The sequence below is a fragment of the Rhinopithecus roxellana genome, chromosome 10, assembly GCF_007565055.1.
Source record: "Rhinopithecus roxellana isolate Shanxi Qingling chromosome 10, ASM756505v1, whole genome shotgun sequence".
Taxonomy (NCBI): domain Eukaryota; kingdom Metazoa; phylum Chordata; class Mammalia; order Primates; family Cercopithecidae; genus Rhinopithecus; species Rhinopithecus roxellana.
The window spans coordinates 56,420,708-56,448,156 of NC_044558.1; the positions used below are offsets into that span (position 1 = coordinate 56,420,708).

Consider the following 27,449-nt stretch of genomic DNA (forward strand, 5'->3'; position numbering starts at 1 on the left):
TTATGGCCAGTCTTTTGCTCTGGGATCATACAGTGCCATTATTTTCCTCACTAATATTTATGATTATGTATCTACTTTGAGACTCACAATATTGAGAATAGCCTAAGGTGAAACCAGTATAATAAAGATGAACTCAATGTCCATTCTCTGTTTTCTGAGAGTGCTTAAGGACCTCACCTTTAATCATACACATATTTGTAAATTGGTGGGAAAAGATTTGGAAGGATATATAGAAAATTAAACCAGCAACTCAGCCTCTAAGAGTCTGTCTTCGAAAATATCCATACATATACAGAATGTTGTTTTGTTCTCAGAGATACTTTAAATAATCTAATGTATGTGAAAGCACGTTGACTTTGAAATTCTAAATTACGTTGGAAATATTATTATTTTCCCCATGAACTTCCTGCAACACAAACATATATGTTCATGCTGAATTGTATAGTACACACACATACACACAACACAACACACACACACACACTCTCTCTCGCTGTCTCTCTGGCTAGTGTATCCAGTAAGAAAGGCTCAGCAGAGTCTATGACAGACACAAGCAAACAAGTAGAGTAGGGCATGCATCTTTTCAGGCCCAGCGGAGCATGCTTTTAGGAAGTCCTGAGCTGGAATATATTCTATGTCTATATAATATGAAAAAAGTTTTCCTGTCATATAAAACAAAACTACCAGATCTCTACTGGTCCATGAAGATGATAGTATGGATCTCCTATTTGCCATCTTTCAACAATTCTAATAGTACACATGTAACTAATAAGGATGCATGGAAAACATAAAATCTCTCTCCTTTTATTTTAAATTACATGAAATCAATGTGCCAACCTTAATTAGCTCATGCCAAACAAGTTACGTGTCTTAATTAATACAAATATAAAATTTATTATTATTTATAAAATGGGATGCTTTGTAATATAGAACTGAAGATTTCATTAGCCTCTATTATTTCTACAGAGAAAAGAGTCACCTCTGAGCAGATTTTTGTTATCATTGTTATGGTAGGAATCACTGAATAATTATTTTAATTATGCAGTTTCAAGGTGGGTAAGTACTCACTCTGCTGAGGAAACGGTGCCATCAGACCTTTTATATGTGGCTGGACAGGCCAGTTGATTTATGACCCTCACTAACTACAACAGATCCCTGGAGAAAGTGGGCAAATATGCACAAAAGCCAACAAGGCATCTGTAAGGAAAGGAATCAAGACACTGACCCCTTCTCTCCTGGGATTAAATAGTAGTGTACACCCTTCTCCTTGACTGAGGTTATTCCAACGGGGTCTTTGATAGAAAAGGGTACCAGAGGTCTCCAAAAAGGATTTCCCTACACAGGGCCCAGGTTAAGATGTTGCAGGAGCTGATTCCAACACAACATGTGGCTCTGATCAAAAAGCCAGCAACCCTGGCCTGGTATTGGGTTTTGGGAACAAAGACAGGGCATGAGATCAATGAAAGAACCTGACCATATTTTTGAAAAATGCTAAGACAGTGCATGTCAAGTGTGTTCACCACAAAAATAACTACGTGAGGCAATGGACACGTTACTTAGCTAGATTTGGTCATTCCACAGTGTAAATTTACTTCAAAATATCATTTTGTACATGATAAATACACACAATTTTATCTTTTAATTTTTTAAAAAGAAAATAAAAGAGCCATGACCTTCAAAACATCATTTTATACATGATAAATACACACTATTTTATCTATTAATTTGTTAAAAAGGAAAAAAAAAAAAAAAAGCCATGACCTTGATCCTCGGCACTACCCTGTGCTGGCTCTTCCTCATCACCACACTGGCTGCCTCTCTGATGCAAGAACTTACAGCCAGGCACTCACCTTCTCTGGGATTCATCAGCCTTCCCAACTGCTAAATGTGTGGCCTAACGACTAAAACAGAGGCCAAAATACATATGATGTGTCCTTGCTGAAGTTAAGACTAAGAAGATTAAAGCATCGCAGGTTGCCAAGAGGAACATGAGCAGTGCCAAAGACTATAAACTCACAGGGAAATTAGTACAGAGAACAGCCTTAAGTTCGAATGCCACAGGCCCTGAAAGAAAATGGGGGTCTCCAAGAACTAAGCAGGCAATGAGAGGCCCTCTGGTCTCCCTCAGCATGTAGCAAACCTGGGTGACTTTCACCTGAGACATGGTAACAGCTAGATGATGGCAGATTTCCAAATTGATTTGAATTATGAAAGAGGAACTGGGTACTATACAGTAGTCCCCTCTATGCAGGGATATGTGCCAAGGCCCCCAGTGGATGCCTGAAACTGCAGATAGTATCCTCTGCACACTATGTTTTTTTCCTATACATGCATACATATGACAAAGTTAACTTATAAATTAAACACAGTAAGAAGTTAACAACAATAACTCATAATAACATAGAACAATATAACGATATCCTGTTCATGATTTTCTGGATAGAAGATTCATTCCTACCATAGACCTTAACAACTTCAGCATATGATTTTTCTTTTCTTATTAAGTCAAGAACTTTAATCTTTTCACTTAAAGGAAGCATTTTATGGCTCTCTCTGACATATTCGAATTGCCAGCATCGCTACTCTCATGCTTGGGACCATTATTAAGTAAGGGTTATGTGAACAGAAGCACTGCAGTAGCACAACAGTCATCTGATAACCAACAAGGTTACCAAGGGACAACAGGCGGGGGGCATAGACACCATGGATATGCTGGACGAAGGGATGATTCACATCCTGGCTGGGATGGAGCAAGAAAGCATGCGATTTCATCATACTACTCACACACAAATAATTTCTGGAATTTTCCATTTAATATTTTCAGACCGTGGCTGACCACAGGTAACTGAAACCAGGGAAAGCAAAACCTGGCAAGAGCCAAGACTAGGAATCAGCCAGCCAGGCGTACAGTGCCAACCTTGGGAGGGTTATGCCAGGAAAAAGGAGCAGCCATGCATAGTCATGGGGCTGGGGACAGAGCACTGGCCTGTCTTTCACAAAAATAATTATGTGAGGAGCCATTAGTACTCAGAGTGGAAATCAAAGAGGTGCAGCTACTTGGGAGGTTTAGGCAGGAGAATCGCTTGAACCTAGGAGGCGGAGGTTGCAGTGAGCCGAGATCGCATCATTGCATTTCAGCCTGGGCAACAGAGCGAAATCCTGTCTTAAAAAAAAAGAATACCTGAGTATTCTGGGTGAGTAGTATTCCAGGTAATTTATAAAGAAAAGAGGCTTATTTGGCTTGGGGATTGTGCAGGCTGTACAAGAAGCATAACACCAATATCTGCATCTGGTGAGGCCCTCAGGCTGCTTCCATGCTTCCACTCCCCACAGAAGGTGAAGGGGAGAGTGTGTGGAGATCACATGGTAAGACAGGAAGCAAAAAGGTGGGGAGATGCCAGGCTTCTTTTAACAACCAGCTCTCCTAGGAACGAATAGAACAAGAACTCATTACACTGAGGATGGAACCCTCCAGACTCTTCTCCAGCTGTTCTCAAGCACATCCCTTCTGTAGTCTGGGACAACAACTGACCACCACCACCGCTACCAGTCCCACTAATCCCCACTCTCAGCTCCCAATCTCAGGAATTCCCTGCCTCCTCCTCCTTGAGTTAGCTATATCCTCCACAAAGCCTCTTCACTCCTGCTGATCTTCCTTTCCCGCCCCTGGAGTCTATACTCAATAGATCTCAATCTCTTCTGAGGCATCCGCCACTTCCTGTCTCCACCTGCTAAACTCTAAGCTCCCTGAAAGCCTACAACGATAGTCCATGGTGTATTGCCTGACACAGTGCAGGTGCTCAAAGAAAACAACAACCCAAGGCCCCAGCAGCCTGTGTTCTTCCCTGAGAGACCAGACTGCCGCACTCAAGCCAGAACCCCACCCACCTTCGCCTCAGGCCTCACCACAATGCTGAGCACCAGAACCACCTATACAGGAGGAAGAAGTGGGCATGCTGCCCACGTCCATGTCTTCCAGGGCCTTGGTTTCTTGATTATTCCCACCATGAGACTCCCATCAGGCAGGAGGCTGCAGGACAGCAATCCCCACCTTCCTTCCAGGGAATGGACATAGACCGATGCTCTTTGACACTCTCTCTCTCTCTCTCTCTCTCTCTCTCTCTCTCTCTCTCTCTCTCCCTCTCAGGAATATTTCTGAAGTTGGATGGAGCTCCCTGAGATTTAGTTAAATAATGAACAGAGCCTACACATAACCAGGGACCCAAGACTGCTGCTGAGGACTCAACACTGCCTGCTTCTGTAGTCTCTAGCCACTTGGAAGCAACACCCTTAGAGTGAGCCCTCAGTGAGCCAGCAAGGCTAGGGAGGTGCAGGGGAGTGGCTGAGATAAGGTCATCTCTCCTTTGTCATAGAAGGTAGAAACTGAGAAGAGACTCGTTTCTTTCAGCTAGTCCTTCCTGTGACAAATATACGCCAAATATGTTTCTACGCAATGTACCTTCTGTGTACATGCGCCGTGGCAATTACAACACTGAAAAAGATAGGGGCTGGCCTGGGCTTGGTGAAGGAGAGTGGCTTCAAGTGAGGATTGCAGAAGACTGCCTTCTGGAGGCATGGAGGCCCTCAGAGCTTCAGGCTGTTTCCACAGTGCCCTCTGCTGGCCCAGATTTGCTATGGCTGTTAGGACAGAGCTCCTGATCCTGTAGACCTAGGGGAAGAGTCTGGGAGGCCGCTCCCGCCAGGCACTTTTATCCTCATTCACGCAGCTGCAGCCTCCACATACTGAGAATGGATCTTGGGACTGGGGAGAAGCAGAAAACCTGCAAAGCTGGAAAAACTGTTAACCCAGTGTTTTTCCAAAGCAGAAGTGTGTTGAGGTTGAGGGGAAAAGGGTGAGGAGAGAAGAGAGTGAAGACCAGAGAGAAGAGAGTGAAGACCGTCAGCCCAGTCATGTACTTGGAATGCTCTCTGAAAAGGTGAAACTGCCACCCACGCGGGGCTCCAGCCCCTGAGTCTCAGGCAGTCCCGTGTCAGCCCAAGAGCCCTGGGAGACCTGGGAGACCTGGGAGGGCCCAGTCCACCCACCGGGACTGTGAGAACTGACGGGGGACTGAGAGAGATCTAGGGAAACCCACTTGTTTTTCACAGAAGGAGACAGGGGCCAAGGGAGGGGTAGTAGCTTTCCAGGAACACCCAGCGAGCTAATGGCAGAGCCGTGAAAAGAATCCAGGTTCTCTCAGCCACTCAGCCATGTTCCCTGGAAATGGCATTCACAGACCGAAGGTGAACCAGATGCGTGGTAGGACGCTTCCTGTGAGTGGGATGTCAGTCGTGGCCAGAGATGCACAGCTTCTAAGCATTATCTACAGCAAAACTGAAAACCATTCTATGATCAAGGAGGGAAGGTAGTACCAGGTGCCTCTGCTTAAGTATAAGGAAACCCAGGGTGGCTGTGTTATCCCTACATTAGCTCCAACCCTGACCCAAAATAGGTCCAGAGTTGTGACAGAAACTGTCTTGCGGGGGGGGGGGGGGGCCTTTATCACTCCTCTCACTCAGATGCGTGTTCAGGGGAGGCTCGTTTTCACGCCGTTCCCCACGCCCCTGATCCCCTTTGAAAACTGATAAATGGGACCTGGAAACAGAGATGCTAAGAGTTTTGTGCTGGAAGAGACAGGGGAGATCGCCAGGCCTAGGAGCCAGAATCGTCCCCATGAATCGTTCTGGAGAAAGTCACTGCCGTGCTACCACATTCTGGCCCCTGAAATCCTCCCCATCTCCGTGTATGGAAAAAATGCCTTTAGATTAACACATTTAACCCAGCAGAAGTGGTCTGGAATGTTTAGCATGACTTTATTTATGGAGAATAAAGATGGAATTTAAAAGACAAAAACCAGATTCACACAGCCTGGCTAAACAGAATTCTAACCCTACTTGGGAGCTCTCCCTGCAGGGCTCACGGGCAGCCCGGTCTCCCTAGCACCAGCCTGCCAGTTTTGTTTTCTGTATGGCAGCCAGCCAGAAGGCTAAGGAGTGTATGCAAAGCTGGAGGGTAGGAGTTTGGGTGTACAGAGGAAAGGCAGAGAGAATGCCAGAAACCAAGACTCAGTATGTCAGAACAAGCAAGGGCCTGAGGTCAACCATAGCCCAGGGAATTAATTACCTCACCCTTCAGGTGGGACTCTCCTCTTCTGCCCAGGCCCTCTTCATGTCTATGAACCAATTGCATCATTCTTATTATTGAACAATCTATAACAAAAATAACTGTGGACTTCCTGGTGAGACAGTCCTCATTGTTCCCAGGCCCTCCTCAGACATACAAACCAAATTTTATCATTCTTATTACAGAATAATTTATTTTAAGAACTAACTGGTTGTAGATCTCCTGCCCTCCAAAAATGATGGCATAATCTGTCCAGATGTACGTGGTTCTGTGCATAAGAAAATATTTCAGTGAGCTTCGGCTAACATCAAAAGAAAAGACCTTTGGGTGATGCTAAAAGAAAGCCAGAAAAAGGCAAATTTGAACATTTAAAATATTTTTTTTTCAGTGTTTGAAAGGAATTTGTTTATAAGTGGGCTCCCTGAGTAAGATACCCAGAAGGTAAAGGAAAACAGCGAAGTAGCAGTTGGTTAGTTTCTTATTTCATTATAAAAATGGCAGTTCCTCACATGATTACCATATCTGCAAGAGCTATTATGTCATCTGCAGACATCAATATTGTAAAAGTCAGAGATAAGATTCACCTCACTAGAGAGTCAGCAACTCACAGAGTAAAGAGTCAAGGCTTTATTTGTTTGGAGGACTAATGCTTGACAGAGTTTGTTGCAGTTTACCACAGGATGCAAAGTTTTGTCTCTGAGGCATGTGAGGTATGTGATGTACACAATTAGTCAAAATGGGGGCATATCCAGTGTTCATTTTGCATTCTCAGCAAAGAAAGATGAAGTTCCCCGCGATGGCAGGAGACAAAGACAACTAAACTACTTAAATGTATCCGTGACTCACACAGTATTTGGCATACGGTAGGCAATCAATAAACATGTATTGAGTGAACAAATGAAGAATAAAGTTAAGTAAATGGGTATGCAGTGCTAGGAAAAAGAGAACGACCAGGAGAGACTTAACGTCTAAGAAGAGATGGTGTGAGGCTCCCCATAGCAGGGAACTTCAATGGCTCAAGTTCCCTAGGGCCAATTAAATTTGGGACATGGATGATTCATATGCATGATTAAAGTGTTTTTGTGTCGGAATTTTCAGCAAAGGCAAAAGCCTTATGTTGGTGGTGCCCAGAGAAATTCAGAGAAAGGAGCTGTGTCTATATTTGGAGGGATTCAGGGAACAGGGAATAGCTGAAGGAATCAAGACACAAATGAATGATAATTCATCAGAGAAAATCATAGGGCACAGTGATTTTAAGAGTTGAAGCTCCTGAGAATCTACATAGATGTTGACAAGGGATTTGAATATCTCCCAGTTGGAAGGAGGGTTAAGTCTATTCAACATGTATTAAAAATAAGTGTTAGAGGGCCTGGTGCAGTAGCTAATGCCTATAATCCCAACACTTTGAGAGGCCGAAGAGAAAGGATTGTTGGAGGTCTGGAGTTCAAGACCAGCCTGGGCAACATAGTGAGACCCCCATCTCTACAAAAAAAAATTTTTTTTTTCAATTAGCTGGGCATGGTGGCCCATGCCAGTAGTCCCAGCTACTCAGAGGCTAGTCAGAGAATTAGGTTTAGCCTCTGAGCTAATTGATTGTTTTCAGCCCAGGAGTTTGAGGTCACAGTGAGCTGTGACCACACCACTGAGCTCCTGGGTGACAGAGCAAGAGCTCGGTCCATAGGCCCCAATTATGCATCCAAGGACAGCACTGTTACCCTTATGCTAACCAACCCCCAGCATTGAAGGCTGTCACTTCCATCTCTCTCCACAGTCTTCTTGGTCCAGGAAGTCTCTCCAGATTAATTCCCAGTAACTTCCTAAGGTCTGATGACTCCTGTCTCTAAAAATAAATAAATACATAAATAAATAAAATTATTAGATAAAGCAGATAGAGCTAGAGGCTTTCTCCATTGTCCCCACATTGAGAAAGCTGGACTATGAATGCATAAAACAGAGAAAACATGGTATAGCAAGAATTACACAGAGTAAATGGCAGAGCCAAAGATAAGGAATTTGTCTCTCATAGTCTCCTTTGTACCTTCAATCTAGACCAGTTGCTTCCCTTCTCTCTGCCAGTCTGACAGAGATGGATGGAATGACTTCTGTCTCAATCCTTCCCCTTGAAGAGTCTAAGTCTCTGAAGAGGTTGTATGTTCCCACCTACCCAGCAGCTTCATTCCTGGTCATTAGCTCAGAACGGGAAGCAGGGAAGAGGTCAGAATTCTACCCAGAAGAGAGCCAGAGGGGCAAAGGGAACCAGGGCTTGTGGCCAGTTAGGGGCATTTCAGGAAAACAACCTCCTGGAGTTCCTAGAATCTCAGCAGAGATTCAACAAAGCCAGTTGCTTCCTGCAAACCTCACTGGCAACCCTTTTCCTCAGCTCCATTCCCACAGTGCCCCAAACTCACACATGAATTAACAAGTACATAAAAGTCCTATTTATCTAAGTCATCTCCATGAGGCAATTGACTCTCCAAGCAGCTGGGGCTGACCCCCTGCCACCTCTAGGGATTAAGTGAGTGCATCACAAAGTTGGGGAGTAGCAGACCCTACTCAGGCCCTATTAGTACTTTAGAATTGGCTCCAGTTATTCAGAGGCAGGAATGGCAGATGACCAAGATGATTTTCCTTTCCCCCTGTTTAAAACTCCATTCTAACAATTTATCTTATCCTTCTACCAGCTGCTGCTCTCAGCTCTGTTTTGCCATTATTTTAAGGGTTCCCAAAGTCAATTCTGCTCGGTCCATAGGCCCCAATTATGCATCCAAGGACAGCACTGTTATCCTTATGCTAACCAACCCCCAGCATTGAAGGCTGTCACTTCCATCTCTCTCCACAGTCTTCTTGGTCCAGGAATTCTCTCCAGATTAATTCCCAGTAACTTCCTAAGGTCTGATGACTCCTCATTTCTCCAGACCCTTGAGATAAAAAAATTTAGAATGTCCTAAGTGTATCAAAGACCTTGCTAAGGCCAATTTCAAACTTGATAATAAGGAGAGGAGAACTGATTTGTCACAAATAAGCCAGAACTTCTAGATCTAAATGAGCACCGCATTCTTCAAACTAGTTACCTCGGGAGGCCATACTCACCCCGAATGGGCTTTCATTGCTCCAAAATTATCTCCCCTTTTGAATTGATTTTCAGAACCTGTTTAGGAGCCAGACAAGAATGGGAACCTTATGATGAAATAACCAAGTAGAGTTTTTAACCCAAATGTCTCTCCACTTTATTCCTCATCTTGGTCCTTAATGACCATTTCCAAATATTACTTTGATTTTTAGAGGTACATGATGTGTCACCTGGAAATTATTCAAAGCTAGGGATATTGATTCTGAAGATGTTTTTTCTGGCAATTGCCTATAAAATTCAGGCAGTTTACCTTTTGTTCATACCTACTGCATGTGACAAAGATGACTGGTTAGCTTCCACTAGCTCAGAGAAACAATGCATTACTGTAGTGCCAATGGGTGCATAACAGAAACAGCAGTGAAGTCAGTTAGGATCAGCGAGAGACGGCCAGGTAAAGGCCCTTATGTCCATGTCCCAGATGCAGGAATCAACCTCCCATCCTCATAAAGGCAGGGTCACCTCCTCCCTCTGCGTTCCACATTCCCCACTCCACTGTCTAGGATAGGACTCCATACCCAGACAGAGAAGAATGAAGAACAGGGGAAGAACGTGCAGAACAGGAGAAGGGGCAGATTAGCACCCTAGCAAGCAGCAGGGTCTTCAACCAGGTGTCCACAGACAATTGCTCCCTCAAGGAACCCAGAGAACTGGGGTGTTTTTCTTTAACCATATCTAGGAGAAAAGGAATTGCAGTCTTCTGGGTACCATCCCTACTCCCATTCCCATCCCGTGCCTCCCTCTCCATAATGAGTAACAGGCTAAGCTTGATAATGAATATTACAGACTTGTTTTAAATTCATGAAAAGCGTCTTTTTTAAGTGTTGGGGGACGGGTATTTACCTTACAGGCCTCTGCTCCGTCCCCACAATTCCTGGGAGTACCTGCTCCTTTCTTTCCTGAGGCCCAAGTAGGGAAGGGAGGAAAGGAGGAGTACAGAGAAGCTGCTCCTTGGCAGTGCTGATTCCAGAACCCTGAGGGCTAATCTCCTCCTGGAAAAGACTTGTGCAAATAGCAAGAACTGTTCCTGAGGGCTGTGTAATGATCTGCCCAAGATGACCTTCCAACTGAGAAGGGAGCATCACCCTCTGCCTTCACATACCTCCCACTCAAATGTGCGTGCACTCACACACACACACACACACACATGGGTGCCCCCATACTCAAGCCTCCCCATCTCTGGCCATATCACTCACTTGGTTTCAGATCTTCAGGAATGGAGCACGTCCTCTCCCTCACTCTCCTGACCATAATGCCCCTGAGTGCTTCCTCTAAGGTTTCCCCTCTTCTCAACATCCCTGAACTGCTTCAGACCTTCATTTTTCCCTTCTAGGTACTCCTTTATGGGTCACATTAATATCGAATTATTTAGCCTATCTTTATTACCAAGCCTAGACTATGAGCTGCATGAGCATGGATACCAACTCATACTTATCCCTCTGATGCCAGTACCCAGTACCTGCAAAAGGAATGAAGCCCCTGCTTACCTTTCTCTGAATTCTCCTTGCCCTGCACAGGTCTCTACCACCCACCTTTGACATTAAACTTAATTCACCTCCTGACTCCCAACTCTTAACCACATTATTCCCACACTGGACTTCTGAACCTACCTGACCTTTTCTTCTGAGGAATCAGCCGGAAGTCATTGGTTAAACAGAAACTGATTCTGTCCAAAGTCAAGTATTCCCCATATCTTAACCTGTCTTCTGGGCCCTTCCTGGGGAATCACACCATGAATTGCATGAAAATTGAGGGCCCAGCGCTGACCCTTTTCACCACGGAACACCAAAGAGACTCTCCACACCTTTGAAAACATGCAAGCTCTCTTTCCTGACCCAAGGATGCTTCTATGGCCTGAATTGTCAGGTTTCTACAGGCATAAGCCCACATTACAAAACAGAGGAAGAAGGTTATCAAGCTGGGGTTGAATAAACCCCACAGATATTCCAGCAATGAGTGCATTAAATTGAGAGGCTAAAGTGAGATGATCGCTTGAGCCCAGAAGTTTGAGGGTGCAGTGAGCTATGATGACATCTCTACACTCCAGCCTGGGTCACAAAGCAAGATCCTGTCTCTTAAAAAAAAAAAAAAAGACTGTATTTAAAAACAGTTCGGCTTGCCCCTGGGAGTTGGGGCAGGTATCACCTGGGAAAAAGCAGGAGGAAATTTTCTGGGTTACTGGTAATGCTTCATACCTTGACTGGGGTCTGGGTTACATCAGTAGATGCATTTGTCAAGACCAAAAAATACAGTTAATATGTATGTTTCATTGTATATAAGTTGTATCTCAAAGAAAAAAACTATAAACAAATATTAAACAGTTTCTTAAAAAGCAGCTTGGTATATCTGTTTCCAACAGATTAATGTTATTAGTCTAATCTAAGCTTTATCCACCAGTCACATTTCTTGCCCAAATTCTGCAGGTTTCTAGCCCCACTCACTTGTAGGTTTCTAGCTGCACTTCACCCAAAGTTACTGCATTCTAGCTGTGTGTCTGGCATCCTCACCGGGGCTGGGGAGCACAGACAAATTAAACATGGTCCTGCACTGCACAGCTCAAGTCTAGTGTGGAAAACCAAGCACTGAACAGACAATCCTAGTTCCGTCGAAGTGAAGCATAGATAAAGAGAAGAGCAAGGGGCTGGTGGAAGTGCCCAGAACTCTGACCTCACTTTGGTGGGGAGGGGAAGCAAGACAAGAAGAATGCCCAGAAAACCTTCCAGGGTCCGGGTGCGGTGGCTCAAGCCTGTAACCCTAGCACTTTGGGAGGCCGAGGTGGGCAGATCACGAGGTCAAGACATCGAAACCATACTAGCCAACATGGTGAAGCTCCGTCTCTACTAAAACTACAAAAATTAGCCGGGCGTGATGGCACGTGCCTGTAGTCTCAGCTACTTGAGAGGCTGAGGCAGAAGAATCGCTCGAACCCAAGAGGCAGAGGTTGCAGTGAGCTGAGATTGTGCCACTGCACTCCAGCCTGGTGACAGAGTGAGACTCCATCTCAAAAAAAAAAAAGAAAAAAGAAAAAAATTTTTCCAGGAAGAAGGTATTTCTGATCTGAATCTTAAAGGATGAGTAGGAAAAAGCTCTGTCATCTAATCGTAGGAGGGCATTAAAGACAATACACAGAGGAAAATACGTGAAGAGGCAGACGCAAGAAAAAATTAAATCTATGCAAGAAACTGAAAGAAATTTAATGTGACTGAGGCAGAGTCTTGATGAGGGAGTGAGAAGGGTTGAAACTGAAGGGACAGACAGAAGTCAGCTCATGAAAGACAGTGTGCGCTTTGCACATAGTTTGTCTACTAGAAATCACTTAGACAGCTGGGAGATAGAACTTGAGACTGTCAGAGGGAAAACCATTTGTGAAGCTGTTTCTTCAGTGGATATAAAAAATGGCTAGTGGCCGGGCGCGGTGGCTCAAGCCTGTAATCCCAGCACTTTGGGAGGCCGAGACAGGCGGATCACGAGGTCAGGAGATCGAGACCATCCTGGCTAACACGGTGAAACCCCGTCTCTACTAAAAAATACAAAAAACTAGCCGGACGAGGTGGCGGGCGCCTGTAGTCCCAGCTACTTGGGAGGCTGAGGCAGGAGAATGGCGTAAACCCGGGAGGCGGAGCTTGCAGTGAGCTGAGATCCGGCCACTGCACTCCAGCCTGGGCGACAGAGCGAGACTCCGTCTCAAAAAAAAAAAAAAATGGCAAGGATCCAAACAGAGGTTTCTGAGCCAGAGCCCTGGGATTGACGAAGAGGCAGCACTTGATAGACGCCAGTGTCCTTGTACATAGGGGGCCACAAGAAGGAAAAATGTAAAATTACTCTCAGATCTCTTATTTAGATAACTAGGTGAATGTCAGTACTGTTAATCAGAATGGAAAATGGTGCAGGAGGAGGAGCAGGTGATGGTGGAGATGTGGGGAAGGTAGGTGAGGCCAGTTTCAACCCCTAGGGTTCATCAGTGTTTAGGTCCATCCCGTTACTGCCCATCCATTGGTGGATATTAGTGTTCAGGAAAGGAGTCTGGGCTGGAAAGAAGATGTTGGAGTCAGAAGTGTGACTCCAAGAATGAGTCACACAGGAGAGTGTGTAAGAGGAGAGAAGAAGAAGGCTAAGAATAGAACACTGGAGAATATCTAAGGGGCAGGCAAGGTGAGTCAAAGTGGGACTGAAGAGAGGTCAAAAAAAGGAGAGAGAGAAAGAAAACTCCAGCACCTCAAAAGATGAGTGGCTCTAACAGTGTCAGAGCCCACTGAGATCAGATAAGATAAAGGCCAAAAAGTGGCGACTGTATCTGAGTACCTTGGCAAGGACATATCTCAGTTCCAGGGATGGTGGTGGAAACACTACAGGGTGATAAGAACATAAAGCAAAACACGGATGTTGAGGCCAAAAAAAAAGGAGTTGTTTTCAAAAGCTTGGTTGCAGAATAATTGGAAAGAAGCTAGACAGGGAGAGTATAAAGGGAACATTTTGCTTATTTTTAAGATGTCTATATGTTGAAGGAAAAAAGCCAAGAGAAGCTCACAATGAACCACAAAACAGGAGAGATGGTGGGAGCTCAGATGGACTGAGTTCCCATGGAGGTGAGAAGTAGACATCCAGAGCACAGGGTAGAGCCCCAGAAAGTTGACCCAGAAAGTGGATCTGAGCTATTCCTGTTTGAATTTCACAAGTACCCTGGGTCACACTGTGGAGATGAGAGTCAGAGAGATTATGTGACATGCCAAAATCATTCAGCCTTTAACTGGTGGAGCACAACTTTGCTTCAATCCCATAGGCTAGGAAGAGCATGCTTTCTCTCCCAGGACAGAGTCCCCTGCTACCATCGATTGTCCCTTCATCTGTCTGAGATCCTTGCCTACTGTGTATCCCCTCAAGACAAGACACAGTCTGCTTATCTCTATCTGTCTGGGCCCAACACGGTGCCTGGCACAGACAAAGCACCTCGGGAAACAAATCTCAGTCCATTTTCACCAAGTTCCCAGGAACAGGGCAAGGGCAGACTCCACTCCATGGAGAAAAGACATCTCAAGGAAGTAACTGGCTTTGTCAGGAGCAGAAACTAAGATTCCAAGTTATCCTCAGCTCCCCAGCTTGGGTCTGGAATAGATGGAGGAGGGAGTTGACCAGTTTTGACACATGTATTCCTCACACAAAACCTGTAGGATAAGAATGATCATTTCTCACCATCAAATGCAAAACAGCTGAAGTGGAACACGAGAGCTGGAGTCAGTAATACCGTACTGAATTTGGGATTTTTGCTGGAAGAGCAGATTTTGGGTACTCTTACCACACACACACACACACACACACACACAAAGAGAGAGAGAGAGAGAGAGAGAGACAAAAGGCTAATTATGTGAAATCATGGATGTGTTCATTTGCATGACCATAGTAACCATTTCACTAAATACGTGTATATCAAAACATCATGTTATACCTTAAATATTACCATAAAATAAAAGAAGAAAGAAAAACAATAGAAGTTGGGCAGGTAAATTGCCTCTCTGAAGGCCACACAACTAGTAAACAACAAAATCGAGTCATAAACCCATTATCTCCAGGACTGTTTGTGCCACTTTAAAGCAAACACAAATCCGCAGGAAGGGATTCTGAGGCACAGAGAAGCACCTTTGGATTCTCCACTTCTCTGAATTATCCACACCATGGGCCTCTCTCCCCCATCTGAAGGGCAAACTGGGAACTGACTTCATATTCTGGTTAACTTACCAGGAGAATTTTCTTGGGTAGAGGATCATTAGCTGGGAATGAAGACACCTTGGTCAGGGTCTGCTGAGGCTGGAAAGCTCTGGTTACCATATGGAGACCCCTAGAGAGGTCAGCAGCCTCTCTGGACCTTAGTCAGGAGGGGTCCCCAACTGCTGTGAGGGTAGCCTCCTGGGATAGGCTTAATCCACTCAAGGGAAGCCTCAGCCACCCCCACTCTCTCCTAAGGAGGCTGGATCTGACATCTTGGGGCCCCCTTCTGTTTCCAGGTGGAAGGAGAGCCTTCTGAGCACAGCCCTCCTGCCAGGGCCCTCTCTAGAAACCTCTCACAGTCTCCCCCAGGACCCCAGATGCGATCAGAGATGGGAGCCCCGGGACAAGCAAGATGGGAAGGGGAGAGGCAGGCAAAGGATGCAAGTCAGGACAGTGCCAACTCCAGAGCTGCTGTCCAGGACCTACCTGCAGGGAAGGCGGGCACCAGCCAGCCCCAGCCAGCCCTTGTTGACTTAACAGGTGGCTCTGAGGTGGGAGAAGAGGAGGAGGAGAACACACCACTGAAAGACTGGCTCCCATTGGTCCCTGTCATGCTTAAAAGAGGCCCAGAGAGGCAGTCTCGACACCTTAGATCCCAAGATCTCCAAGGATTTGGTGGCATACCCGCTCTAGCACACAGAAGCATGAGGTTCATGACTCTCCTCTTCCTGGCAGCTCTGGCAGGAGCCCTGGTCTGTGCCTGTGAGTATGGCTCTTCCCCGACACCCAACCATATAGTCCCCAGAAGACTGGGCCCTGCCTTCATTTCCCCTTCCCCTCCTCACCAGAGGCAGTTCACCCAAGTCTGCCTCCCACTGGGTTCTCCACACAGGGACCCTGTTGTCAGAGGAAGCCAGGAGCCCTGTGGCCCCAGCCTGGCTCTGCACTGCCTCTCCTCTCAGTCTGTGACCGGCCCACTCTGGCATTCTTTTTCCCTCAATGAACCAAGCCATTTCCCACTGTCAAGACTTTTGCGCGTCCTCTTGTCTTTTCCCTTGCCCATTATTTCACCCACCCATGTCAACCTCACTCCTACTCAGTTTCCAAGTGTCTGCCCCGCTAGCTCTCTCTGTCCATGTATTTCCTCACAGCTGCCTTGCTGAAGCCCCAGAATCATTTTGGTCCCTGTTTTTCATTTTCTTGCCTCCTGTATTTTTCCTTCCTAGCACTATCACAAATGTAACTAAATAATTGTTTGTGTAATTATGTTAATTCCTCCAAATCCCCCATTGACTATCAGCTTCCCCGAGCAAACACTGTCTGTCTTCCCCACAGCTGTATCTCCAGCCTCTAACACCATGTCTAGTGCATAATGCGTGCTTCATTCATGCTGTTGGAAGAATAAAGAAATGGAGGGAAGGTCCTTCTGAGGTCCTTCTATCAGGTGACAATCAGAACAAGTCCTGCCCTGTCACTAGGACAGGTGCTGTGATCATGCCCTCATGGTCATGCCCTTGGACGGCTTCATAACTTGGACATCTAAGACATAGAAGAGGCCGGGCGCGGTGGCTCAAGCCTGTAATCCCAGCACTTTGGGAGGCCGAGACGGGCGGATCACGAGGTCAGGAGATCGAGACCATCCTGGCTAACACGGTGAAACCCCGTCTCTACTAAAAAATACAAAAAACTAGCCGAGCGAGGTGGCGGGCCCCTGTAGTCCAAACTACTCGGAAGGCTGAGGCAGGAGAATGGTGTAAACCCGGGAGGCGGAGCTTGCAGTGAGCTGAGATCCGGCCACTGCACTCCAGCCTGGGCGACAGAGCGAGACTCTGTCTCAAAAAAAAAAAAAAAAAAAGACATAGAAGAGAGTCAGAGAATGATTCCATTTCCATAGGGATGTTCTGAGTAGCCTAGGTCTGGGGAGGATAACAGAGAGAGGGATTTGGTTGAGATACCAAAAAGCATTTCTAATGGGCCCCTTGTGTAGCAGAGATTTCTCTCCTGTCTGGCCACTGCCACACTCCTGAGATTAGAGGCCTGGGAACTCTAGGCAGCCCTGGCTGGATATAGCTCCTGCAACTGTACCCTACTTGACATGGTCACTGTTCCCTCCTTTGCAGATGACCCAGAGGCTGCCTCTGCCCCAGGATCGGGGAACCGTGAGTCCTTCCTCTTCCTCCTGCCCCAGTCCTGGGTGGGAGAGTTAATGACTGGGGATATGAGCAGAGGAAGTCAGAGAAGCAGAAGAGGGGTCCAGGGGAAGGAAAGTTGGGAGGCCGACCTCTAGGAGACATGGAGAAGGGAGACTTCCTGAGAGACTCATGCCCTGGAGAAGGACAGAGCATGGGGGAAAGGGTAGCCCTGTCTGGAAGTAGAAGTGGAGTAAGAAAAATGGGAAAGAAAGGAAAACTTTTCTTGAGCAAGAGGAAGAACTTCACATTAGATGGGTTCAGAGGTTTACATCTACCCCACCCTCACCAACAATTTCAATTCAAAAACCTTTCACGTGGTTCCCATTTCCCATCACGAAGCTTTCACCTCCTAGCCTGACATTCAGGGAATCCATGACCTAGATCCAGGGTACTTTTCAAACGTAATTTCCCTAGGCTCCACTGCTTGCATTCTCCACATCGAATGTTATACATTTGTTTCATCGGTCAACATGAGTAACTTTCTACTACCCAACGTTCCTCTTCCCAGGTGCCTTTTCAACCCCTACCTGTCCATGCTCTAACAAGCTTCAAGTCCCAGCTGCTCTCTGAAGCCCTCCCTGCCTGGTGGATGTGGTGCCTCTGTCCCAGTCTCTCTTTTCATCCCTCCCTCTTCTGGGCTTCCGGTATATAGCAGTTCTGTCTCTTTTCCTAGACGGTAAGTCCCTGAGAGAGGGATCTAATGAGAAGTACATTTCTACTTCCCCAGCCATGTACACACTCTGGATAATTAATGGCAGAAAGATAAACTGTATTTCTGCACATCTTCACCGCACTGCGAGCCCCAACCACAGCATATACCTGCCCTCCCTGCCTTCTCACATACAGCCCAGAGGGAACACCTGCCCTCCCTGCCTTCTCACATACAGCCCAGAGGGAACACCAGGCACCTTGGTCTCTTCTCAAATGCCCCTGCTGCGTTTCACACCAGTGCCATAAGAGAAGTTTTGATTCTCCAGATAAACAAATGGATTGTTTATAGATGCAGAAGTCCCCTTCAGAGACTGCCAAATTTCTGTCCTCATCCACCAACCTGCCTAGAAGAGAGAAGATAGTGCCCTCTGCAAAACCTCCAGCACACTAGGTGGCTGGTATAAGGAATGAAAACTAGGGGGAGTCTCTTTAAGGCGATCTTTCTGCCAACATGACTTTATTTTTCTCTGAACCATAATCTACTCTAGAAAAAGGCCCTGGAGGGGCAGGAAAAGTCTTGGAGGCAGCAGGAAAAAGCTTGAGGGGTGCTAAAAAACCTAACACATTATGAAAGTCAAGCTCTAGAGGAATTTGGAGAGAGGGAGTTATCCTCAAGCCAGACCTTGAGGCGGTAAAAGCACCACCTGCTGCCCCACCAGGGTGGAAAGAGTGAAGGTAGCTATTATTTTTCTCACTCTGTCACCCTTGCAGCTTCCCATGAGGCATCAGCAGCTCAAAAGGAAAATGCAGGTGAAGACCCAGGGTTAGCCAGACAGGCACCAAAGCCAAGGAAGCAGAGAGCCAGCCTTCTGGGTAAGTCTCTTTGCCAATGCCTGGTATAGAATTCTGATGCATGAAACAGCAAGATATCTGGGGGCCAGTCTGCACTCACAGGCACAAGCACAGGGACACAGCTACACCCATATTCCTAGGGAGGGGTTGGGGGTGCACTCTTGCTTCTATACACAGGGTTTCTGGGCCATAGGTTGTGCAGCTAATACTGGCCTACCGACCTTCCCATGACAGAGAAGTTAGTTCCCTCAGCAAAACCACTTCACCTTAGGGGTGCCCATGGTGCCTAGGAAGCAGAGGAGCTCTCCCACAAAGGAAGTAGTTTTTCTGCTTCTATGACCTCTTCTTTTCTGAATCCACCCTAGAAAAAGGCCTAGAGGGAGCAAAAAACACTCTGGGGGGACTCGGAACCCTAGGAAAAGATGCAGTTGAAGATCTAGAAAGTGTGGGTAAAGGTGAGTATGTCCCCTCTCCTCCCTCAGGACCAGCCTTGGTCTCCACCCCTTGCATGAGATCTGAAACTGCCACAGCCCCACCCCCCATTGAAGACCCCTCACTTTGTGCTTTCAAATGTCACCAATTCCTCATCCAGACTTAAATTGCCATTCTTGTCTGATATTGACACTCCCTGGGTCTAACTCGCTTTTTTTTTATTGCTCTTGCCCCCTGCCCCTGCCAAGGTGGGGAAGAGGGTAGGTCTTTGGGGCTCCAGTGAATCTAACCTCCATCCCTCTGACTTCTGTGTAAGCCCCTCCAGGCCTCAGTGAGTTTGGAAAGCAAAAGACAGAGTTGAGGAGGAATGGAAGGGGTGGAGCTGGTGCCTGGAGCCTTGGAATCCTTATTAATATTCTCTTCCCCACCCCTTCCACTCCCCCTTCCCCTCCCTACCCCTCCCCTTCCTCTCCCTCCCCCTCCCCATTCCCCTCCTTCCACCTCCCCCTCCCTCTTCCCTCCCTCTCCCCCTCCCCTTCTCCTTCCCTCCCCCTCCCCTTCTTTCTCCTTCCCCCTCCCCCTCCCTCTCCTTCCCCAATTCCCTGGCTCTCTTTCCCTTCCTTTTTTCTTCCTACCCCTTTACCCCATTTTTTCTATGGCTGTCCTAGGAGCCGTCCATGACGTTAAAGACGTCCTTGACTCAGTACTATAGCTGTAAGGAGAGGCTGAGAAATGATGCCCAGGAGCAGCAGGCTTTAAGTCTTCAGCCCAAAACCTAAAAAAAAAAAAAAAAAAAAAAAAAAAATTAAAAACAGCTATTAAACTGAAAGCATCTGTAATACTTGGAGTATGTGCATGTTTTCCTTAAGAAGGGATGGGGTAAGAAACCTGGCCAGGAGCCCAAGAGGTTGGAGGAGCACCCTATGAGGCTTCATTTGGCACCCTAGACCTTCCTCCCGAAACACAGCTTCCAGACCCAGCCTTCCCAGAAAGCATAGTTCCAGCAAGTTCTTTGATTCATGCCCAGCTCCTCACCCATAAGGTCTAAGCCTCAAGTCCCAAACTGGTTGCCTCCTTATCCCTCACTCTGCCTGCCCAATGCCGTTTTACTATGCATCAGTGTTGAGTGGGACTTTTCCCATTGCCTTGAATTTGACTCTAGGACCCACAGCTAGAATCATAGACCCCAAATACCCCACATTTCATGGAGAACTTCTGATATCTGGAGCCTGCCCACCACACCCTGGGACTTCCTTAGAGCTAGAAAAGCCAGCCCAATCCCAATCAACCACAGGACTATCATTCTCTGCCCTGTGGAGAAGGAGAAAAGTGGAATCATCAAGATCACTGGCTCTGTGAGGAATGCAGTGCTCATGGCAAAGAGATTTTTCTTGAACATCTCCATGGAAGAAGGGAGGGAGATGCTTCTTCTATCCTTCAAGTCAAGTGAAGGGCTGTGGAAATCACTCCTAGATTGAAGGTTCCAGTCCAGGAGGAGACAGGCATCTCCCCCACCAACCACTCACCCCCAGCTGAATGCACCCTCTAGACTGACCTGAAGCTGCCCAGACTGGAGCATGGTAGGACAGCTCTTGAGAAAGCCATGTCACCAGGTATCAAGATTATATTAATTAGGGAAGGCTAATCTACTATAAACAATAATCCAAGATATAATTGCACAAACATACACAAGTCAAGGTGGTTTGCTCCAGATTTGGGGGCAAGAAGCAATGGTCTGTCTTCTCCACAGAGTCATTTAAGGATTCCAGGATGTCAGCAACCCTGCCATCTTCAATATCTAGCTTCAAGATCATTCTGTCATCTTTATCACTATTCCAACTACAGAAAGGGGGAAGGAGCATGGAACAGATTGCTTGGAGGTTTGTATGAGCTATACTAGCAAGTAATACAAGAACCCACTCCCAGTGGCCACACCTAACTGCAAGGACTGGAAATCCCTAGCAGTAAGATGATCAGAATGAATGTTTGCATCCCTGTAGCAACTTCTGCCACAGGGAAAAGTAAACAAAAAGGCAGGTACCTGTTTATCATCTGACATTTCTAGAAGCAAGAAGTTTTTCATGGTAGCTCATGGAAGAGATGCAAGAAGACACTCTCATCCCAGGCTCCTGAGGCCACTGAAGAGCAAGGAAGAGAACTTAGGATTCCCATTGCTCTCATGAGTACATTTAGAAGAAGGACTGAAAGCCAATAAGCTGTACAGGGGGCTTCCAGGCTGAATGGGAGGAGGCAACACCTGGTGAGAGGGTTGAGAGTGTGGGCCACTGGCCTAAGGGAACTGTCACTCTTTGAGGGGTTCCACAGCAATGGCAGGCCTGGGGTGAAGCTAACCACCATCTATCTGGTGACCACCACACCCTGTATCAGTGGAGGCCTCCAGAGAAGAATGGAGACCAAGCCAGGAGATCAGGATTTCTCCCTCATTGACTGTGATCAGTGACCTTCGAAGATCTCTGTCTGCCCCGTCCCACCTCCCCTGAGATCCAGAACCAGACCCCACCCCTTTTCATGTCTCTCCAGTGAAGCATATGCTGGGGAGAGGAAAGGGAGGTAAGATTTTAAACTGGATGGACTCTCAACAACCACAAGCAACTAGAACACATGGAATCGTCTAAATCTGTCATGAATAAATGGGAAAGGGAGATTTAACAACACATATAAGATGCCCCTCAATTTAGGATGGGGTTACAGCCTGATAAATCCATCATAAGTTGAAAATATAAGTTAAAAGTACATTTAATATACCTAATCTACTGAACATCATAGCTTAGTCTTGCCTACCTTACACGTGCTCAGAACACTTACATTCACCTAAAACTGGGCAAAATCATGTAACACAAAGCCTATTTTCTAATAGTGTTGAATAGCTCATGTAATTTATTGAAAACTGTAATGACAGTGGAAAACAGAATGCTTTTATGGGTACTAGAAGTATGTCTACTGAATGTGTATCATTTTCTCACTGACGTAAAGTCAAAACGTTGTTAAGTCGGGGACTATCCGTATTTGGGAGCACTGTTTGAAGAAAAACAAACTCCACCAAGTCCTGCCTATTCAAGAAAATATTGTTGCTAAAAATAAACCCACAAGCATCAGGATTTGTCATCATAACGATGATCAAGGAGCCATGCACAGTGGCTCACGCCTGTAATCCCAGCACTCTAGGAGGCCGAGGTGGGTAGATTGCCTGAGCTCAGGAGTTCGATACCAGCCTAGCCAACATGGTGAAACCCCATCTCTACTAAAAATACAAAAAGAATCAGCCAGGCACGGTGGCGTGTGCCTGTAATTCCAGCTACTCAGGAGGCCAAGGCAGGAGAATCGCTTGAACCTGGGAGGCGGAGGTTGTAGTGAGCTGAGATCTCTCCATTGCACTCTAGCCTGGGTGAGAGAGCAAGACTCCATCTCAAAAAAAAAAAAAAAAAAAAAAAAAGATCAAGGACAGCCATTTCTAAAGGGGTCTTCTGTTATATATATTAAAAATTCAAATCTAGTTCTCAAAATGTTAAGGAAAAAGCAGAGACAGAAACAAAGGTAGAGCATGATAAAACAAGCACAATTAAATGTTGACATTTGGGAGCTCAAGTCCCCAGTGGATCTAGAAAGATGATGTGAAAATTCTTTGTACTATTTTTACAAATCCTCTGTAAGTCTGAAGTTATTTCAAAACAAAAAGTAAGTAATGCATATGTTAATTAGCTTGATTTAGCTGTTCCACAATGCACACATATTTCAAAACATCACATTATATATGATAAATATATACAATTTTCATTTGTCAATTTTTAAATTAATTAATTTTAAAATACTACAAAGTAAAACTATTAAATGAAATGTTCAGAAATAATAAGAAAATCAGGAGTTTTACAAGAGAATCCAGATTTCCAATTTTCCTTGAAGAACTGAATGTCTGGCAGCCATCAGCTCAAGGCAGAGGGAGCTGACCACTTTACGAAGGGCAGGCACACTCCAGTTTGCTCCAACTCAACCACTTCCTCCTGATTTCCAACACCTGAAAGGGAAGGACAATTACTATTTATCATCACACATATGCTGCTGTTTGCCTTGTACCTGGACTGCCTGGCTCATTAATGGTACCTGCTTGATTCCTGTAGGCATTGAAATTTGCAACCCTTAGCCCTGGCCTTTGACCCCAAGTCCTTTTCTGGACATTGCCAGATGAGGTAGCTAGACCCCATGGGAGCCATGAGAATCCTTTTTGCTTAGACCACAGGCAGAAAGAGGGCCCACTTATTGGTCTTTGTGGACTGTTCCACAGCTTCCTGGAGCTTACCCCTTACTCCTGTGAAACTAGAGATTAAAAAAAAATCCTTCCCCTTAAGATCTGGAAAAAGCTTTCCGAAGATGCACACAACATGTCTTTTTTTTTATCTGGGCCCAGTTGGTGTGCACTAAATCTTCCAAGATCAAAATGCTGAAGGGTATTGTCCTAGTTAATTTTGTATGTCAACTTTGCTGGGCCACAATGCCCAGATATGTGGTCAAATATTATTCTGATGTTTTTGTGAGGGTGTTCTTGGATGAGATTAACATTTAAATTGGTAGACCTTGAGTAAGGCAGATTGCCCTTCATAATGGAAGGTGGGCCTCATCCAGTCAGTTGAGGCCTGAATAGAACAAAAGATGGACCTCCCCTGAGCAAGAAAAACTTCTACCAGAAGGTGGCCTTCAGACTTGAACCACAACATCAGCTATTTCCTGGGTCTTCAGCCTGGCACCCTTCAGACCTGAACTACAGCTTTTGGACTTGCCAGCCTCCATAATCACATGAACCAATTTTTTAACATAAATCAACCTCTCTCTCTTTCTCTCTCTCTGTCTCTCTCTGTCTGCCTCAATCTCTCTATATTTATGTGTGTGTCTGTGTGTCTATATTCATACTATATATAAATACATATATATACACAAATACACACATATCCAATTAGCACTATTTCACTGGAGAACCCTAACGAATACAGGTACCAGTTGGTTAAAACTAGAGAAACTTAACATTACAGAGGCCTCATATTTATTTTAAAATGGAATTTAGTATTCCAGCAAGGAGTTGTGGTTGACAGCACAGACTTTGAAGCTAGGAAGCCCACGTTGAAATCCAGCTCTGCCACTCACTAGCTGTGCCATCATAGGCCAGCATCTTAAACTGCCTTAGACTTAGTCTGCTTATCTAGAAAGTAAGAGTATTAATAGTACTTTATCTCATTGGATTGTTAGGAGAATTAAATGAGATTAAAATGGATAAAGCTCTGAGAATAGTGCTTGGCATGTACTACATGCTGTATGTATGTTAAAGAAATAGAATTCACATTTTTTAAAATTTCACTCTATTGCTTTGTCTGTACACCTCCCCGATGGCCAAAGTGGAAGATCAGAGGCATCAGAGGAGTGTGGCAGAGCTTGTGCAGGCCACAGGGCTTCGCAGAGAAGACGAGCCATGTCGAGCACAGCAGCCAGGATAGCATGACCCTTGGAGATCAACGTATGCCTGTGTCCTCAATGCAGGAGCAGGTCTACCCTAAATAGTCCATGTCACTTCTTCCCTTTGGAGTCTCTGCTTCCCCACCAGCCCCCAGAACACGGCCTAACACACAGGGAGGGGAATGAGGAAAAGGTATTCATCACAGTTCATATAGGAAGTGGTGTATCAGTGGAGAGGTCCAGGCAGAAAACAGATGGCACACTCAGGAGGGCATATATATATATATATATATATATATATATATATATATATACTGTAAGTTCTAGGGTACCTCTGCACAATGTGCAGCTTTGTTACATATGTATACATGTGCCATGTTGGTTTGCTACACCCATTAACTCATCATTTACATTAGGTATTTCTAATGCTATCCCTCCCCATCCCCCCAGCCCACAACAGGCCCTGGTGTGTAATGTTCCCCACCATGTGTCCAAGTGTTCTCATTGTTCAATTCCCACCTATGAGTGAGAACATGTGGTGTTTGGTTTTCTGTCCTTGTGATAGTTTGCTCAGAATGATGGTTTTCAGCTTCATCCATGTCGCTACAAAGGTCATAAACTCATCCTTTTTTAAGGCTGCATAGTATTCCATGGTGTATATGTGCCACATTTTCTTAACCCAGTCTATCATTATGGACATTTGTGTTGGTTCCAAGTCTTTGCTATTGTGAATAGTGCCGCAATAAACATATGTGTGCATGTGTCTTTATAGTAGCATGATGTATAATCCTTTGGGTATATAGCCAGTAATGGGATCATTGGGTCAAATGGTATTTCTAGTTCTAGATCCTTGAGGAATCACCACACTGTCTTCCACAATGGTCGAACTAGTTTACACTCCCACCAACAGTGTAAAAGCATTTCTATTTCTCCACATCCTCTCCAGCACCTGTTGTTTCCTGACTTTTTAATGATCGCCATTCTAACTGGTGTGAGATGGTATCTCATTGTGGTTTTGATTTGCATTTCTCTGATGGCCAGTGATGATGAGCATTTTTTCATGTGTCTGTTGGCTGCATAAATGTCTTCTTTTGAAAAGTGTCTGTTCATATCCTTTGCCCACTTTTTAATGGGGTCGTTTGATTTTTTTTCTTGTAAATTTGTTTAAGTTCTTTGTAGATTCTCGATATTAACCCTTTGTCAGATGGGTAGGTTACAAAAATGTTCTCCCATTCTGTAGGTTGCCTGTTCACTCTGATGGTAGTTTCTTTTGCTGTGCAGAAGTTCTTTAGTTTAATTAGATCCCATTTGTCTATTTTGGCTTTTGCTGCCGTTGCTTTTGGTGTTTTAGTCATGAAGTCCTTGTCTATGCCTATGCCCTGAATGGTACTGCCTAGGTTTTCTTCTAGGGTGTTTATGGTCTCAGGTCCAACATTCAAGTCTTCAATCCACCTTGAATCAATCCTTGTATAAGGTGTAAGGAAGGGATCCAGTTTCAGCTTTCTACATATGGCTAGCCAGTTTTCCCAGCACCATTCATTAAATAGGGAATCCTTTTCCCATTTCTTGTTTTTGTCAGGTTTGTCAAAGATCAGATGGTTGTAGATGTGTGGTGTTATTTCTGAGGCCTCTGTTCTGTTCCATTGGTCTATATCTGTGTTTTGGCACCAGTACTATGCTGTTTTGGTTACTGTAACCTTGTAGTATAGCGTGAAGTCAGATAATGTGATGCCTCCAGCTTTGCTCTTTTTGCTTAAGATTATCTTGGCAATGCAGGCCCTTTTATGGTTCCATATAAACTTTAAAGTAGTTTTTTCCAATTCTGTGAAGAAAGTCATTAGTAGCTTGATGGGGATGGCATTGAATCTATAAATTACCTTGGGCAGGTGGCTCACGCCTATAATCCCAGCACTTTGGGAGGCCAAGGCAGGTGGATCACAAGGTCAGGAGATTGAGACCACAGTGAAACCCCGTCTCTACTAAAAATACAAAAAAGTAGCTGGGTGTGGTGGTGGGTGCTTATAGTCCCAGCTACTCAGGAGGTTGAGGCAAAATGGCGTGAACCCGGGAGGTGGGACTTGCAGTGAGCAGAGATTGTGCCACTGCACTCCAGCCTGGGCGACAGAGCAAGACTCCGTCTCAAAAAAAAAAAAAATTACCTTGGGCAGTATGGCCATTTTCACGATATAGATTATTCCTATCCATGAGCATGGAATGTTCTTCCATTTGTTTGTGTCCTCTTTTATTTCATTGAGCAGTGGTTTATGGTTCTCAGGACTCTTTTTTTTTTTTTTTTTTTTTAAGACTCTTTAAGGAAAAATGTATCTATTATTTACAGAGATTCGAGTAAGGACTAGCAACAGCAGGAAGTCTGAAGCAGCGTGGTTAGGGGGTGAATAATGTCACCTGACACCAAGAGATGGTGCTCTGGAACAGGGACAGACAGAAGCTGCAGTCAGAGAGAAACAGCCATTGCCACACCATGCTGCATTAAGTATCTGTGTCTGTAAAAATTATTCAAACATTTGGTGACTTCACACATCATTTCTTATCCACAGGTGCTATGGGTCAGCAGTTCAGGTACAGACACACCCTCAGACTCAAAGTCTCTAATGAGGCTGCAGTCAAGGTATCGTCAAGGCTGCAGTCACCTCAAAACTCAGCCGAGGAAAGACCCACTTCCAAGCTCAATCACGTGGTAGCTGGCAGAGTTGAGTTCCTCACAGATAGCTGGACTGAGGGCCTCAGTTCCTTACTGGTTATAGGTTGGAGGCTGCCCTCAGTTTCTTGCCACTTTGGCCTCTCCACAGGACAGCCTCACACATGGCCATTCACTTCATCAGAGCAAGCTGAGAAGATCCAGAGACAGAGTGTGTGTAAACAAGACTAAAGTCATAGTCTCAGAAGT

General features: G+C 45.4%; 1 protein-coding gene across 1 annotated transcript; it reads left to right on the top strand.

Annotated features, from left to right (window-relative positions):
- Window positions 1-15,475: 15,475 nt before the first annotated feature.
- DCD (dermcidin) lies at window positions 15,476-19,920 on the top strand. The gene is made up of 5 exons (XM_010373846.2): window positions 15,476-15,716; window positions 17,075-17,113; window positions 18,569-18,670; window positions 19,015-19,104; window positions 19,750-19,920. The coding sequence occupies exons 1-5, from the start codon at window positions 15,566-15,568 to the stop codon at window positions 19,791-19,793; spliced, it is 426 nt and encodes a 141-aa protein (XP_010372148.1). The 5' UTR covers window positions 15,476-15,565; the 3' UTR covers window positions 19,794-19,920.
- The last annotated feature ends 7,529 nt before the right edge of the window (window positions 19,921-27,449 follow it).

What these genes read in the sequence shown, in the direction of transcription:
- DCD (XM_010373846.2), top strand. Translation starts at nt 15,566, where the DNA reads ATGCTTAAAAGAGGCCCAGAGAGGCAGTCTCGACACCTTAGATCCCAA. An exon ending in AGGAGCCCTGGTCTGTGCCT is followed by an intron (nt 15,717 to 17,074) that starts GTGAGTATGGCT and finishes CCTCCTTTGCAG; the next exon opens with ATGACCCAGAGGCTGCCTCT. An exon ending in GCAGAGAGCCAGCCTTCTGG is followed by an intron (nt 18,671 to 19,014) that starts GTAAGTCTCTTT and finishes AATCCACCCTAG; the next exon opens with AAAAAGGCCTAGAGGGAGCA.